The 15,813-nt window shown below is 40.2% G+C and overlaps 1 protein-coding gene across 1 annotated transcript in view; it reads left to right on the top strand.

Annotated features, from left to right (window-relative positions):
- Window positions 1–5,285, top strand: part of PRR12 (proline rich 12) — a 115,089-nt gene extending 109,804 nt beyond the window's left edge. Inside the window, exons 12-14 of the mRNA XM_040433967.1 lie at window positions 466–594; window positions 822–917; window positions 2,801–5,285. Of these exons, the coding sequence (XP_040289901.1) occupies window positions 466–594; window positions 822–917; window positions 2,801–2,941 (366 nt within the window). The 3' untranslated portion in view covers window positions 2,942–5,285. The remainder of the gene's footprint in view (window positions 1–465; window positions 595–821; window positions 918–2,800) is intronic.
- Window positions 5,286–15,813: the final 10,528 nt, after the last annotated feature.

Genomic DNA, 15,813 nt, shown 5'->3' with positions numbered 1-15,813 from the left:
TGCCTTTCCCCTGAAGGTCAAATGAAATGATTGGGGGCTTTTATTGGACTTGCACAACACTTCCATTTACAGGGGAAATCAGTCCTGTTTTAGTGACAGTTATCACTGCTAGGGCTGGGTTTAGTTTGACCTGGCAGCTTCATACATCCCAGCGATTATGCCAACAGTCACATGGCCACTGGGACCAATAGAAGCACCATCAGTGTAATTCTGAACCTAAAATGGAGTTGACAAGTCTACAGCATTCAGAAAAGGGAGAGACTATGGCTGGCAGAGTATTTTTTCCTAGTATTTTAACCGGTTAAGCTAAGATTTTTGAAACGCCTAATAAAGGGAGAGTAGTGATGGTTGGTGTTTTTTGGGTTTGTAGCCACCGGTGCAGTATTTCCTTCTATTAATCAATGTGATTTGTATTTTTTCTTTTATTTTACTTATTATTACTTATGTATTATTTATTTTGCACAGGAGGCGCTTCACACATTCCCACAGCTGAATATTGACCCCGGAGATTCTACTGTCAGGATAAAACCAGGAGGAGAGCCCTACAACCGAAAAACACTCAATAAATTAAAAAAGAATGTAGCCAAACCACAGGTAGAAATCTCTCTTTATACTAGATTAAAACAAAAGTCCTAGTTATTGAGAGTGCACTGGTTGTGTGTGTAGCACATAGACATGGGACCAAATATCACTTCAGAAAACAAAATTCTGATCTGGTGCCTGAATAGATGCACAAACTTTCAGCCATGATAATTTGATGTGAAATTAAATCTTTGCTATATTTGAATCCCTCGTTGATGTTGTGGTGCTAATTTCTTTAGGAATTTAAGGTGGATGCTGAGAAGTCACTTTATTACTCTCTGTACCATTCCTTGCACCACTACAAGTATCACACCTTCCTACGTTGCAAGCAAGAGGTAAGTTCCACTATGTACACTTTATGAAATGTAAGAAAGGAGGGAGCGTCATAAAATCAGCCACCTGTTGCTATGACTGGAACTATTAAGTTAGAGTACCTTCGGGATTACGTAATAGAGGTGAGCAAGTCGGTGCACCCACTAACTGCTTTCCTATCCACAATCAAGTGTCTGAAGGACAGGAACAAGGAACTACCCCCATGAGTGCCTAATTCTAAAGAATTAAGGTTATCAAAGATGCTTCTAACCGAGGTCTGAGCAACAATTGAATATTCACACATAGGGGGAGACATTTATAATACCCTGGGATTTAGTGGTCCATCTCAGAGGCACATACCCTTTACAGATACACGCAGTCATGTACAATAAATAAATCACGTCTGTGCAGACTCCATGAGCCCTTCTATGTATCATTGAGCGGATTAATCCTGAATCACTGTGTCCTGTCATAGAGAGCACTGTGCCGTCCTACAGGTACAGCTGTACAGTCCTCCCTATCCCTTCCCTGCACTAATCTCATGGGGCAACAGTGGAGCCTGGAAGGGTGAGTAACCACTAGACCCCAGGCATGCGGTATTAACTGTTCCAGTGCCTTCCACCAAGAATCTTAAATGCAACCGTTTCAGTGCTCAACATCATCATTAACCTTTTTAGTTCCCTGCATCTGCAGGGATGCTGACATAAACACCTTCACTGCCCTAGACCACCAAGCATACAGATGCTAACCCCTTAACAGTCCCAAACCACCAAGGATACAAACATAAACACCTTCCCTGCTTTGGACCACCAGGGAGGTAGGCAAGAAGTTTTACAGAATTAGAGCTGGGTGCTGTTTAGTACTATTTGCCTGAATGTTATGTGCCCTGTATTTCTGGCTGTTTAATAGCTAATTATTAAACACTGTAGGCTTTTGCGACTTTTTTGCTCTTGCGCAAAATTTTGTTTTCACACCACTCACTCCAGTTTTGTAATGTAGGTGGGAAAGTGGGCGTGGTTAGCTATGTTAATGAGTTTCTCCAGTACTTCAACTCAGACTCAATCAAAACTGACTTCACTCCCCCCCCCCCACTATAAATTCCCCCCGTGTGTTAATATTTAATGGTTGTGGTTCTGTATTGCTGGTTAAAGAGAACAGTGCCCAGGTTCCTAATTACCCCACACACTTGCTATGTAGGCTTAGAGGGAATATTGGCTGTTATATATAACACAATTATTGTGGAACTTCACCAAGACACTGTGGTTTTACCACATTTTGGGAAGAAAATTGCATCAAAAACAGCAACTTGTGTTATTTTGTCTTGATGGTGCTCCTTTAAAGAGGATCAGTCACCACAAAATACTGAATTGTATTTCTATCTGAAAGCACCAGCTTATAGAGCAGAAGAAGCTGAGCAGATTAATATATAGTTTTTTGGGAAAAGATTCTGTAAAACCGGTCATTTATAGATTTATATCTTTAGCTTTTTCCACTTCCTGTGAATAATTCCACTGATACCGCCTTCCTCCTGTACCAATAGCTGTTCACAGTTGGAAGAAAAAGCAAAGATATAAATGTATAAATTATAGGTTTTACTAAATCTTTTCCCACAAAACTATACACCAATCTGCTTGGCTTCTCCTGTTCTGTAACATAGTTCAAATGGCATTGAATTTTATGGTGACAGGTTCTCTTTAATCTTAAGGACTGTCTGCACCTAGTTTGGTTTGTTACTCTGTGATATGTAGGCAAGTATATATATTTTTTTAAGCTGTAATAATTCTTTTTTAAATCCACATAAAATCGTATCTTATAATGTTTCGTATATCGGGTCATTTTATCTTGTGTGCAGGCTTGTGTATGAAAGTTGCACCAGTTTGCATCTCACCACCATTCTCTTTTGCAGACCAACGCAATAGAAGAACAGAGTGATGACTTAGGTCAAGAGGAGGTGGTTCAGCAGTGCATGAGAAACCAACCGTGGCTTGAAAAGCTCTTCGATTATTTCATTGACCTTCTCACGCAAGCACAAAATAAGTGCGCGTGACCAAACCCATGACAGCTATCTGAGCTGCAGAACAGAATGAAACCTGTTAATCAGGGATTCAATAGACAAACTGAAATCATGTGAGAAAGAGAGACATGTCAGGCAGAAAAGGCAAAGTGTTTTTTCCTGGACTTCACTTTGTGGCCGTGGTCACCGGCCAAACCACAAGCTATAAACGGGAGTAGATGATGTAATTTTTGGAGGCTTCAACTCGACTTTCAGGCCTCTGGCTTCTGAATAGTGACGCTTAGATGGAGATGGTCCTCTCTTTCTCTAGACTTCTGTCTTTTTGCTTTTAGTTCTTTACCTTTTTCTCTTGCAGAGAAGGTTTCATTCAATGTACGTTGTTTATTTCTCCTCCATAGACCATCACCGTCATACCGTAAAGAGGATTTTTGGCTCTGCCTTCGCTCAGATCCGCTTCCAATGACTGACATATTCTGACAGAAGATGGCAGGCTGATATTTTGGCCCTAATTATTATTTATTGGGAAGCATGCGTGTATGTGTTGTGCGTGTGTAAGAGCCAGAATCCCTGTTGGCTGGGGTGGTGGGCAAATTAGATTTTGGATTAACAAAACTTTTCAGCAATGAGGGTAGCTCACCACAAAAATATGAGACACTCACTGTTCACTGCCAGTTTTAGTTTGGTCATGCACTAAAAATCTAGAAAGTTTTGTTGTTTTTTTTTTTTGTATACCTGCATTTTTTTTTTTAACCTATTGGCTTCGTATATCAGTGGTTTTATTTCAACATAAGGTTCCACCCATCTCTGAGACTTTTTAATTTTAATTTTATTTGTTTTTGTGGACAGAAAGTCATGAGGTATTTCTATGGATTTGGCTAGAGCCGATCTGGAGGAAAAATGATGTGGCACAAACTGAGCAAGCTATCTTGCCTTATCGGTGGTGGTTGTAGTAAAAACCTGAGGGGCATTCCTGCTGTTTTCCTTTAGGAATAACAAAAACAGGGTAGAATTACACGTACAGCTATTCTCTCCAAAGATGTCGAATAAATTGGGACAAACAGTAATTGTAAGAAAATGGTACCATACCTGTGTTCTGCTGTATTCATTTAACTTAGGGTCATAAAGCAAAGCTTCCAAGCCTCTTGCCAACACATTAGTAAAGCTTTGTTAATCCAATATCAGAAATTTTTAATTTATTCTTTCTTTCCACAGTCAACTGTTAGCTTTACGTTCAGTATTTTCCATGTTGCAGGATTATTTCTATATGTCTTGTTAATGTCCCTTAACATAAAGATGGTGTTATCTAAATTTTTATAGATTTACTTTAGTTTGAGAGGACGGGTGGAGTGGTTCTTATGGTGTTAAGCTCCTTTGCTATTGGAAGTTTGTAAAAAAAATAATTTGAAAAAAATATTAGGCATTTTGTAAGTATTTTATGTTACATTTTGCTACTCTTTCCATGTGGAGAATATTCATAAGCCTTCCATTAGCATAGAGGCTAATAAGTTATTTTGCCCTCCTCGCTGAGTTGTTGAGGCTATACAAGCTGCCCTTAAATTACCACGATATCACTCATAGCATAAATCAAGTTTTTGGTTTTAATATTTTTTTTTGCTGTAGATGCTTAGGGTGCAGGGGCCTTCTGCCCCTTAAATATAAAAGGGTGAGAAAAACAAACAAAAAAAGCGACATATTTTTTTAAATTCACAATCCTAACATTATTTAAACATTATTACATGGTAATTGTATCCCTTTTTTATCCTTGTGCATAAACAATTTAAAAACCATGTTTTCCAGTATGTTGGAATGATGAAATGATGGGGGAGATGAACTGTTTGCGTGTTTTTATTTTATTTTATGTTTTAATTTTTTTAAACTTACTGTAAATATTGTATAGGAGAAAAATCTATGTACAATATTGTATTTGACTATATCTAATTGATAATGATGATGTTGCTTAGATGTGAAGTGTTCAGTTTAACTGAACTTGGATTAGTATTTTGCTCAGAAAAATAAACTTAGAACAGAGAGAAAAAAAAATAAAAAATGGGGTATTCTTAAGCTACATTGACGTTTTCCACTACTCTTCCCTTATGTTTTTTTTTTTTTATAAAGTGGAGGGACGACTATCTTGATATCTAATTCTAGTAGGGTTTAATTTCCTCTAACATACATCTGCCCGATTTTACGGTTGTCACCAAAGCTGTTTGTCTTTAAAACCTTGTTACCAGTGTCCTGCTCATGAAAGAACATATGATATGGAAAGGGGCGAGGTCTTATTTTACAGTAAAATCAGTAACCTTAAGGCTGACATCACAGTTTTTGTTGTATTTTTTTTTGTTTATTACAGTAATGTTTTACTGTAATTTATAAAATGATGCAAAAACAGCACATGTAATGTATGTTAATAGCAAGTACAGTGACATCAGGTTTGTAGGTTGAGCTCTGCTGTGTTCACGTGTGTCTTTTTGGCTGTAGTTTAGTTTTTTTTTCCTCCCAAAAATAGCAGGAAAATATTTAGCTTTTTTAAGAGAGGTGCAAAATCAGCCGATGTGAACACAGCCCAAAAGGTTTAGTTTAAAAGTTTGTAAAAATTACCGTACATAATATTGAACCTGTCGTGTTATATGTGTCATCAGACGTATGTTCTTCATTAGTGCACTGAATGTGTCGTATGGGTGCACCCATTTACTCTCCTGTTTCCTTTGTCTTTATAATTTTCAGATTGTACAACTATATTGCAGGTAGCTGATTTTCTCACTGTGTAATCCACAGCAAAGTATTCACCTTTCAAAAGCTTGTGTTTGAAAATGGATTTAAAGGAAAACTCCAGCCTATAAATTAAAAATCTTCCTTATTGCATAGTTTATGCGCAAAGGCCTTGTAGTTTATTGTCCAGGCTGTAATAGGTCAGACTCCACCACTGAACTTCATTGGCAACGACATACAGTCAAATTGTATACAACTAAGGTCTCATGCATATGTCTGCTCAGTTTTGTATGGAGCCATAAAACAGCTACTAGAGAGGTGCATGGCTCTCTTCTGTATCTCCATATACTTGGAGATACTATACCATTCTTGTAGATGTTGTAGTCAGGCCCCATCTCACAGCATTGCCAATTTAAAAAATTTCCACTCTGCAAGTTTAGCAGCCCCATGACTGTACTCCTGACAACTGACTCATACATAATTAGCAAATGGCTGACACTTACTGTTCTGGAAAATGTTGTGGAAATAACAGCGACTTGGAGATACATGTTAAGGTGTCCATACACATTAGCTAAGTGTTTTTTCAACCTGACAATTTTGGCAAGATCGGCTTACCACGTGTGTGTACGGTGGTCACCATACCCTCGCTGATGGCAGATGGGGAAGGAAAGAAGGAATAGATGTGTTTGATTTTAACATTTCCAATACTTTGTTCCCCTAGGAGATGAACTGGCACAATGGCTTGGGAGGGGGAGCAGTGGTCGGGGAGGATGTCTAACACCCACATGAACTAGAGCTGACAGCTGTTGTGTATAGGTCCATATGCAGTTACTGCCACTAACAGAACAAAACTCTTACAATATAAAGATAATGGATATACATAAGTGCCGTTTGGTAGCTGATTTCACTTTTGACTGGAATTTCCCTTTAAAGGTTACGGACACATCTAAAAGGGGTTGGTCCATCTCGCACACTGGTGGCATATCGCAAGAACAGGGCTCCCAAAGTGAACGAATGTGCAAGTGCTCCCACCCTCCATTCACTTCTATGGAAGTGCGGAAAATAGCCGAGCCACTATTTCCAGAACTCCCATACAGGTAGATTGAGAGGTGGCCACGCTGGCTTGATGCACTTTCCATTCACTTCCATGGAAGTTTTGGAAATAGTCAATCATGTTTGACTCGGCTCTTTTTGGAATTCCCATAGAAGTGACTAGAGAGGACACAGTACATGCATGGTGCACCCTCCTTCACTTTGGGGGGCGCCGTTCTAGAGATAGGTGTGGGTCCCAGAGGTGGGACGCACACCCATCTCACATTGGTGGCATATCCTAGTGCAGAGGTCAGCAACCTCTGGCACCCTAGCTGTTCTGAAATTACAACTCCCAGCATGCATACTTGCTCTGCTCTTCTAAAAACTGTCATAGAAATAAATGGAGCATGCTGGGAATTGTAGTTTCACAACAGCTGGAGTGCCGACGGTTCCTGACTCCTCTCCTAGCGATATACCAGTAATGTGTGAGATGGGCCAACCCCTTTAAGGGCAATTTTTTATAATTGCATTTTACTCATTTTGTGCTAAAATTCTTCTTTTAATTGGTCTTAATTAAGCATTTTCACCACTTTTTTTTTTTTTCCCTCTATAGCTTTCACTTTTACTACATCTACAGAATATGGCTCTCTGCTTCACATTGAATCCATTAGGCTGAGTTCACACGGGCGAGATTTCCGCACGGGTGCAATGCGGGAGGTGAACACATTGCACCCTCACTGAATCTGGACCCATTCATTTCTATGGGGCTGTTCACTTGAGCGGTGATTTTCACGCATCACTTATGCGTTGCGTGAAAATCGCAGCATGCTCTATATTGTGCGTTTATCACGCAACGCAGGCCCCATAGAAGTGACTAGGGCTGAGTGAAAATCGCAAGCATCCGCAATCAAGTGCGGATGCGGTGCGATTTTCACGCATAGTTGCTAAGATGACAGTCTATTCACTGTATTATTTTCCCTTATAACATGGTTATAAGGGAAAATAATAGCATTCTTTAATACAGAATGCTTAGTAGGTGGTCAATTGAGGGTTAAAAAATAATTAACTCACCTTCTCCTCTTGATCGCGTAGCTGCCGGTCTCTTCTTACTACTTTAATCATGAGCTGCTGGCTAAAGGACCTGTGGTGATGTCAGATCACATGGTCCTTCACCGTGGTGAACGCAATCACAGTCAAAACTGACTGCAATTGGGTACCTACTCGCGCAGGTTTGCCGCAACGCATCCGGACCTTATCCGGATACGCTCGTGTGAACTCGGCCTTAGAGAGCTGCTCTGACTGCTCGATTTATAGCCCTCAGCTTTTAGCTCCTAACAGCTCATAAACACTCATTTAAGCCATATTTGTAAGAATTTAGCAATAATGAGAGTTTGAGCTGTCAGTTCAGAGATGAGGGCTACAGATTGAACGGTCAGCGCAGCTCCCTGATGGCTTCAGTGTGAGAGCAATAATCTGTAGATGTAGTGAAAGCTGTAGAGGAATATTTAATAAAGACCAGTAGAAAAAAATGATTTTAGTAAAAGAAAAAAGTACAATGCCCCAAAGGCTGTCCATAGTCTTGTAGGTACAAGTTTCTCATGGAAGTTCCTTAATCTTGGTTGCATTTTTATGACCTGAAATAACAAATCTAAGCACAAGAGAATGCTGAAAAAGGTGTAATTGAAGAGATTGCACCTATTGGCTTATGGAAACCTGAAAGTAATTCAAGCCAAGAAGACATACTTTATTCCTAGTTACATGTACACCTTTACCACTGGTACTCTAAAGTACATTTTTACATAGGATGATGGGAGTTACAGTTGTTGTAGAGATTCTGTGTTTGTTTTTTTTATATATATTTTTATTAGGTTTTTATTTTCATTTTAGGTGACCTGAAAATTTACTGCAGTATGTAGGTTTTGGTAGCACTTTAGAACAAATGTCATTAGGTGATTTATATATTTTTTTCTGTTACTGTTAGATTACTATACATGTAAAAATAATTTAACATATAGTTATGAAACTCCTTTATTAGGGGACAATGCATAATACCAGGGCAAAGAAAAGCGGGAGCTACTGCCCACAGCAGGTATATGGGGGGCGGTAGTCGCGTTGGCCGCTATGGACGACTGCTCCCTTTTCCTTTTGCACTAGTTTATATACGTCCCCAAGTGTCTTTTTTATTTTTTTATTTCTTGTTAGCAAATTATATGAATGGGACTGCATGGATCCTAAGATCAGTAGATTCAGCATGGCCGGGAGGCGGAGTTTAGAAGGTGTCTATTCTATGGTTAAATATTCTCCTAATTTAGGCCTATAAGATAACGGTCACATAATGCATATTGTAGACTGGCTTTGAATGTTATTGCACTTGAATGCACCTACGCGGAAGCCATTTTTTGTGTAGGGTTGAACCATTGTTCCCCAGATCTCAATCTTACCACTATTTCAGTTATCAGTGATTACACCAAGACTTTTGTTACAGTAGTGTAGCATTTTGCTGCTGCGTTAAAGTGAATGTATATTTTTATTATTCTGACTTGTTTTAATCTGAAATTCTGTGCAGATTAAATTCTTAATATGTCTTTATAATGGCAACGGCTCAGCTTCAAATCCAGTGCATAGACATAGCGCTGTAGGATAATTGCTGGCTGCATGCAGTCACCACTAGAGGGAGCTTACAGCAGTCATCTCCTAAAATTCCTCTAGTGGTGGCTGCATGCAACCAGCATGTTCTCTATGTCCAAGCAGTGGATTTGTAGCTCTGTATCAGAAGAATGGAGCTCCAGCTGCTATAAAGATCTAATCGGCACAGAATGTGGAATCTATTTAGATTAAAAAGAAATGGTGCTCAGTAAGACAATGCATTAAGTTTAACTAAAGCACATTCTTATGTCATAATGAGAAGTTACGAACTTTGCTTTGGTACACATTACCCCGTTTTGCATTATATGTACGGATTTTATTGCTTGGGGACAAGAGGCCATTTTGACATCAGAATACCCATTATCAGGTATAGTTGATGGGTTGGTCCTAAACCACACACTTTGGAGAGAATAGTGGATGTTTATTGGTCATTGGAATCATGGAAAAATTGTCAATTTAATGGTTGATATCAAATGTAAAAATGCGATCACGATTGTCAAGCAGATGAGAGTGTAAGATTCTGTGGTGTATTTTACATATAGCAGTATCTAAACAGGAGAGTCACTTTTGAAATGATGGAAAATACTGTTCGGTGAGCTACTCTTTGATTTAAGTCATTTGTCAATTATAATAATTGCTTTTATATGAAGGGCTTGTCAAAGATGAGGAAAAAAAGCTAGAGACGGCATGGTCTATGTGTGGTATTGCAACTTTGCCCCAGTCAAGGGAGCTGCAATACCAGGCATGGCCATGAACAAGAGAGGCACTATTTCTCGATAGAAGCAGACATTGGTAAGCTAGGCGCTATACTGACATGCTTTCCTAACATTTTCTGTCTTGTGTGTAATGTCTGTCTGTTAGTTTACAATATTGTGTATAAAATGAGGATGACAAGGGGTGGCTCACATTAGCGGCGGTGCAATGTGCTCGCATCATTTGTGATACGCAGTAAGGCTAGAGTTCCACCCCTATCCTAGGTCACCAATTGGGTGACCGAAATTTGTATCATAGTGTAACAAAGGACACAACGGTTCAGGGCGATTCTGTGAATGATGAGAGGATGGTGACAACGTTGTATCTGAATAAATTTAGGTTTTAATAAGCAAACTGACTTTGTAACTAGTAGAAAACAAATGGGTGTAAAAAGTATTTAAGTCAAAATGAATAAAGAATAGCCAAATGTTAATGGAGTAATTATGGCCCCTACCATTCTTCTGTAGGGGGTGTTTATTTTTAATTCATTAGCTTGGTTGGAAACAAAATGTCTGAAGAAAATAATAAAACATTTTCTCTCTCTCTCCATGTTACCAAATGTATTTCTCAGCTAAACCCATAACAGCTCCCGATGCCCCGTTCACTTGCTCCTTTTTATGTGTCCTAATCTAGACCTTTTTTACGCTGTGTACTGCGTGTATCTTGTTCTTGCCTCAAAGGTATTGTTACAATAATTGAATTTGTGTTCCTGTATGGATGTTATTATATATTTTTATCGTCAATTAGTGTCTGACGTTTTTTCTCTCAATATGTACAACTCACATTGTATAATGTGTACACAAAAGAAAAAAACACTTTTTTCTTTGCATTCTGTTTGCTCTTCTTGTTTTCTTTTGTGTTTGTGGCTTGTCATATCTGAACAACCAGTTATAACTCCTTGGGGGACATTTATGAAACTGGTGTAAAGTAGAACTGGCTTAGATGCCCATAGCAACCAATCAGATTCCAGCTTTCATTTTTCACATCTCGTGTGAAAATGAAAGGTGGAATCTGGTTGCTATAGGCAACTAAGCCAGTCCTACTTTACACCAGTTTGATAAATCTCCCCCTTGACTAGCACTTTTGTAGTTCTGTCCACAGCAGATTGTCAGTGCCTGCAGTTTCCACTAGGTGGAGCTCATTTATCGGTGTTTATAGCATCATGCACAGGCCAGGCTGGGCAACCTAAAGAATAAGGTAATTAAAGAGGTCCTCTGCTTTGGCCAATTCCTAATAGGGTCCTTTAAAATTAGCTGATCACAAAGTGTCCCCCTGCTGGAACCACAGTTAATCAGCTGCAACCAGTGGGGAAGTCTGGCAGTCAGAATTCGATGTCCCTGCAGCTCCAACACAGAGTATTAAACATTACACATTCAAATCGGTGGTTTCTGCGTAACGCAGGGCTGGATAATTCCTCCAGAGCAACAGATTAACTTTTTGTAACTGCTCTTCATTCTGGTCAAGAGATGTAAATCCTGAACAGGGGACCCCTCTTAACGTGCATTAAAATGGGTTTATATAAACTGGCAACTGTGATCTTCAGGAAAATGAATAATGGTAAATTATCTGGTCTTCCTAACAAATAGAAGATACAGACTGCCATGTCCACATGGAGGAGTACAGTAATAGTTTTACTTTGGTATTGCTACATTCTTTTGTGCGGCAAAAAATACAAAAGGGGGAGGAGGGGGGGGGGGGTTTCATCGCAACAACATACCCGCAATTATTGTGCATTTTATTTCAACAAAGGTAAAACACTCAGCAAAAGTGACCCGCTCAGAGTGGCTGGACCCATGGTTACCTGTTTCCCACAACTGGGTTCCTGCTCCATCACTACAGCCGCCCCTGCAGGCCTCAGATCTCTGGGAATCGGCATCCTGTTGACGGGACAACACTTGTCAACGCTGAGGCCAATGATTGGCTGCAGCAGTCATGTCACCCATACAGTCCGTCACTAGGTCAACGTGCAACATGGCTTACAGGTCACTGCTACACCAATGTAACATAGTAACATAGTACATAAGGCCGAAAAAAGACATTTGTCCATCCAGTTCGGCCTGTTATCCTGCAAGTTGATCCAGAGGAAGGCAAAAAACCCTGTGAGGTAGAAGCCAATTTTCTCCACTTTAGGGGAATAAAAAATTTCTTCCCGACTCCAATCAGAATAACTCCCTGGATCAACGACCCCTCTCTAGTAGCTATAGCCTGTAATATTATTACGCTCTAGAAACACATCCAGGCCCCTCTTGAATTCCTTTATTGTACTCACCATCACCACCTCCTCAGGCAGAGAGTTCCATAGTCTCACTGCTCTTACCGTAAATAATCCTCTTCTATGTTTGTGTACAAACCTTCTTTCCTCCAGACGCAGAGGATGTCCCCTCGTCACAGTCACAGTCCTGGGGATAAATAGCTGATGGGATAGATCTCTGTACTGACCCCTGATATATTTATACATATTAATTAGATCTCCCCTCAGTCGTCTTTTTTCTAAAGTGAATAACCCTAATTTTGATAATCTTTCAGGGTACTGTAGTTGCCCCATTCCAGTTATTACTTTAGTTGCCCTCCTCTGAACCCTCTCCAGCTCTGCTATGTCTGCCTTGTTTACAGGAGCCCAGAACTGTACACAGTACTCCATGTGTGGTCTGACTAGCGATTTGTAAAGTGGTAGGACTATGTTCATATCACGGGAATCTATGCCCCTTTTGATGCAACCCATTATCTTGTTGGCCTTGGCAGCAGCTGCCTGACACTGGTTTTTGCTGTTTAGTTTGCTGTTTATTAAAATTCCTAGATCCTTTTCCATGTCAGTGTTACCCAGTGTTTTACCATTTAGTATGTACGGGTGACTTGCATTTTTCCTTCCCATGTGCATAACCTTACATTTATCAGTGTTAAACCTCATCTGCCACTTATCTGCCCAAGCCTCCAATCTATCCAGATCCCTCTGTAGTAGTATACTGTCCCCTTCAGTGTTAATTACTTTACACAGTTTAGTGTCATCTGCGAAAATTGATACTTTACTATGCAAGCCTTCTACAAGATCATTAATAAATATATTGAAGAGAATAGGGCCCAATACTGACCCCTGAGGTACCCCACTAGTGACAGTGGCTCTGTCAACAGGATGTTGATTACCAGAGATCCGGAACATGAGGAGGTGGCCGTAGAGCAATGGAGCTGAGTATGAACTCCACCGCAGGTCCAGCCCCTCTGAAGGGGTTTATTAAAAATTTGAAGTTGGATAACCCCATTTAAGGTAGATTGTTTGCTGTGTGTTTTCCCTTTTGCAACAAGAAAACGCACCATAAATGCAGGTATGTTGTTGCCTCACTGAAAACACAGCACAGCCACTATGTGTGGCAGGACCCAAAGAAAACCAGGTAGACTACTTGCTGCTACATTATTTTGGCAGTTGTATTGGGACACAGCTCTTAATAATTTAATTCAGGTTTTTCATTCAGTCCCATTGCCACAGGTGTATAAAATCCAGCCCCTAGCCATGCAGTATGCCTTTACAACATAAAGAGCTCACTGATTTCCAGTGTGGTACTGTAATAGGATGCCACCACTTCAACAGGTCAGTGAAATTTCTTCTTTCCTAGATATTCAACCATCAACTCTGAGAAGAATTATTGCAAACTGGAAGCATTAAGGAACCACAGCAACTCTGCTGTGAAGTGGCACAAAAAAAAAAAATCACCAACACTTTGCTGACTCAATAACTACAGAGTTGCAAACCTCTTCTGGCATTAAGATCAGCACAAAAACTGTGTGCCAGGAGCATCATAGTATGGTGTTCCATGGCCAATAAGCTAAATGCAAACCTTAGGCCTAGTTCACACTTAAGTGATTTGGTCAGTGGTTTCCATCAGTAATTGTGAGCCAATGCCAGGGGTAGAGACTACACGGAGATAAGGTAAGGTGTTTTTGACCTGCACATGGTTTTGGCTCACAATCAGTGATTTACAACAGTGAAGTGTGAACTAGGCCTTAAGGTGGCCATACAAATTGGACAAAAATGATCAAAATAAACTATTTCAACCAAAACAGATAACACTCGATTGAAATTTTACAACAAACTATTATTTTGGCCAACCGAAGATATACCACTATCGTCTGAAAAGAAGTAGGCCACGTTTAACATGTTCGTCTAATAGACAAAAGATGGTTGGTGAACGAATGATCTCGGAGCTCTCTGGATGTGTGGACATTTCTGCAAATTTTGCATGCAACTGTTCAGCCATCAACCAACCTTTACCTAACGTGTATGGCCAGCTTTACATCATCAAGCATAATGCCACGCATTGGATGGAGTGGTGTAAAACTAGACTCTGGAGCAATAGAAACATCCTGTGGAGCGAGGAATCTTGTCGGGCAGTCTGATGGGCGAGTGTCAAGTTTGGTCGAGGAGGGATAGTGCTATGGGGTGGTTTTTCAGAGGTTGGCCTAGGCCCCTTATTTCCAGTAAAGGGAAATATTAAGTAGTTGCCCACCTTTTATTAAGTGATGGCATATGCTCAGGATAGGCTATCACTAGCTGATCACTTAATAAAAGGCAGACAACCCCTTAAATACTTCAGTATAACAAGATATTTTGGACAATTGTATGTTTCCAACTTTCTGGGAATGCCTTTTTGTGTTCCGACATGGTTGTGCCCCACTACAAAAAGCAAGGTCCATAAAGGCATGGTTGGGTGAGTTTGGTGGGGTAGAACATGACTATCGAGGACAGATCTCTGATCTTAAACCCATCAAACACTTTTTGGATGAACTAGAACGCAGATTGCAAGTCAGACCAACCCCTCCAACATCAGTGTCTGACCTCACAAATGCTCTTCTGGATAATTGAGCAAAACTTCCCACAGACACACAGCTGCAAAGAGGGATGCCAACTCCACATTAGTGTGTTTTCCAGGAGTTCAATCTTAATGGGCTATTCTCTGCATAGGTCATCACTATCTGATTAGTGGTGGTCAGACTCCCACTGATCAGCTGCTTGAAGAGGCAGGGGTGCCCCCAATGAGAGCTGTGGCCTCTTCCTAGACCAGTCATGTCATGTTCATTGGCACATGGCCTACGTCCAACCCAGTCACATTCAAGATTGGGCCTGTGCTGCAATATCAAGCACAGCCACTATACATAACATGGTGCTTGGTATGTTGTTAGGACGTCTGGTAGGCGTCTTAGAGCCCTACACGCCCGCACCACTAGGCTGAAGAACAGCTTTTACCCCAAAGCAATCAGTCTCTTAAATGCTTAGAGACTATTGCCCCTTCCTAGGATAGAAACTATCACCGACTGAAAGTGACTGCTGCATTCATGAACCCATGATGATCTCTTGTCTGCAGTGGTGTCTGAATCAGTGTGTATATATACTCATAAGCACTTCCTACTTTGCTCTTGCTATATATATATATATATATATATATATATACTGTGAACTGTGAATAGTAATGCTTTCTAGTGCAATGTTTTTGTTTTTTTCCCTAGTGTAATGCTTTAGTTTAAATGTCAGTTCTTGTTCCTCTGTCCATGGCATCTAGGATTGCTCCAAACAACATTTCATTGTATTGTACATTGTATTGTACAGTGACAATAAAGGCATCTTATCTTAGGAGGCCACGGCAGCCTCTTCAAACAGCTGATCGTTGGGGTGTGCCAAGAGTCAGACGGGGCATAGGTCATCAGTACTGAACTCCTGGAAAACCACTTAAATGCCTATGGATTTAGAATGGGATGTCATAAAAGGTCCTGTAGGT

The sequence above is a fragment of the Bufo bufo genome, chromosome 1, assembly GCF_905171765.1.
Source record: "Bufo bufo chromosome 1, aBufBuf1.1, whole genome shotgun sequence".
NCBI lineage: Eukaryota > Metazoa > Chordata > Amphibia > Anura > Bufonidae > Bufo > Bufo bufo.
Note: the sequence above shows the minus strand (reverse complement) of the source record. Positions and strands in the feature narration are given on the sequence as shown.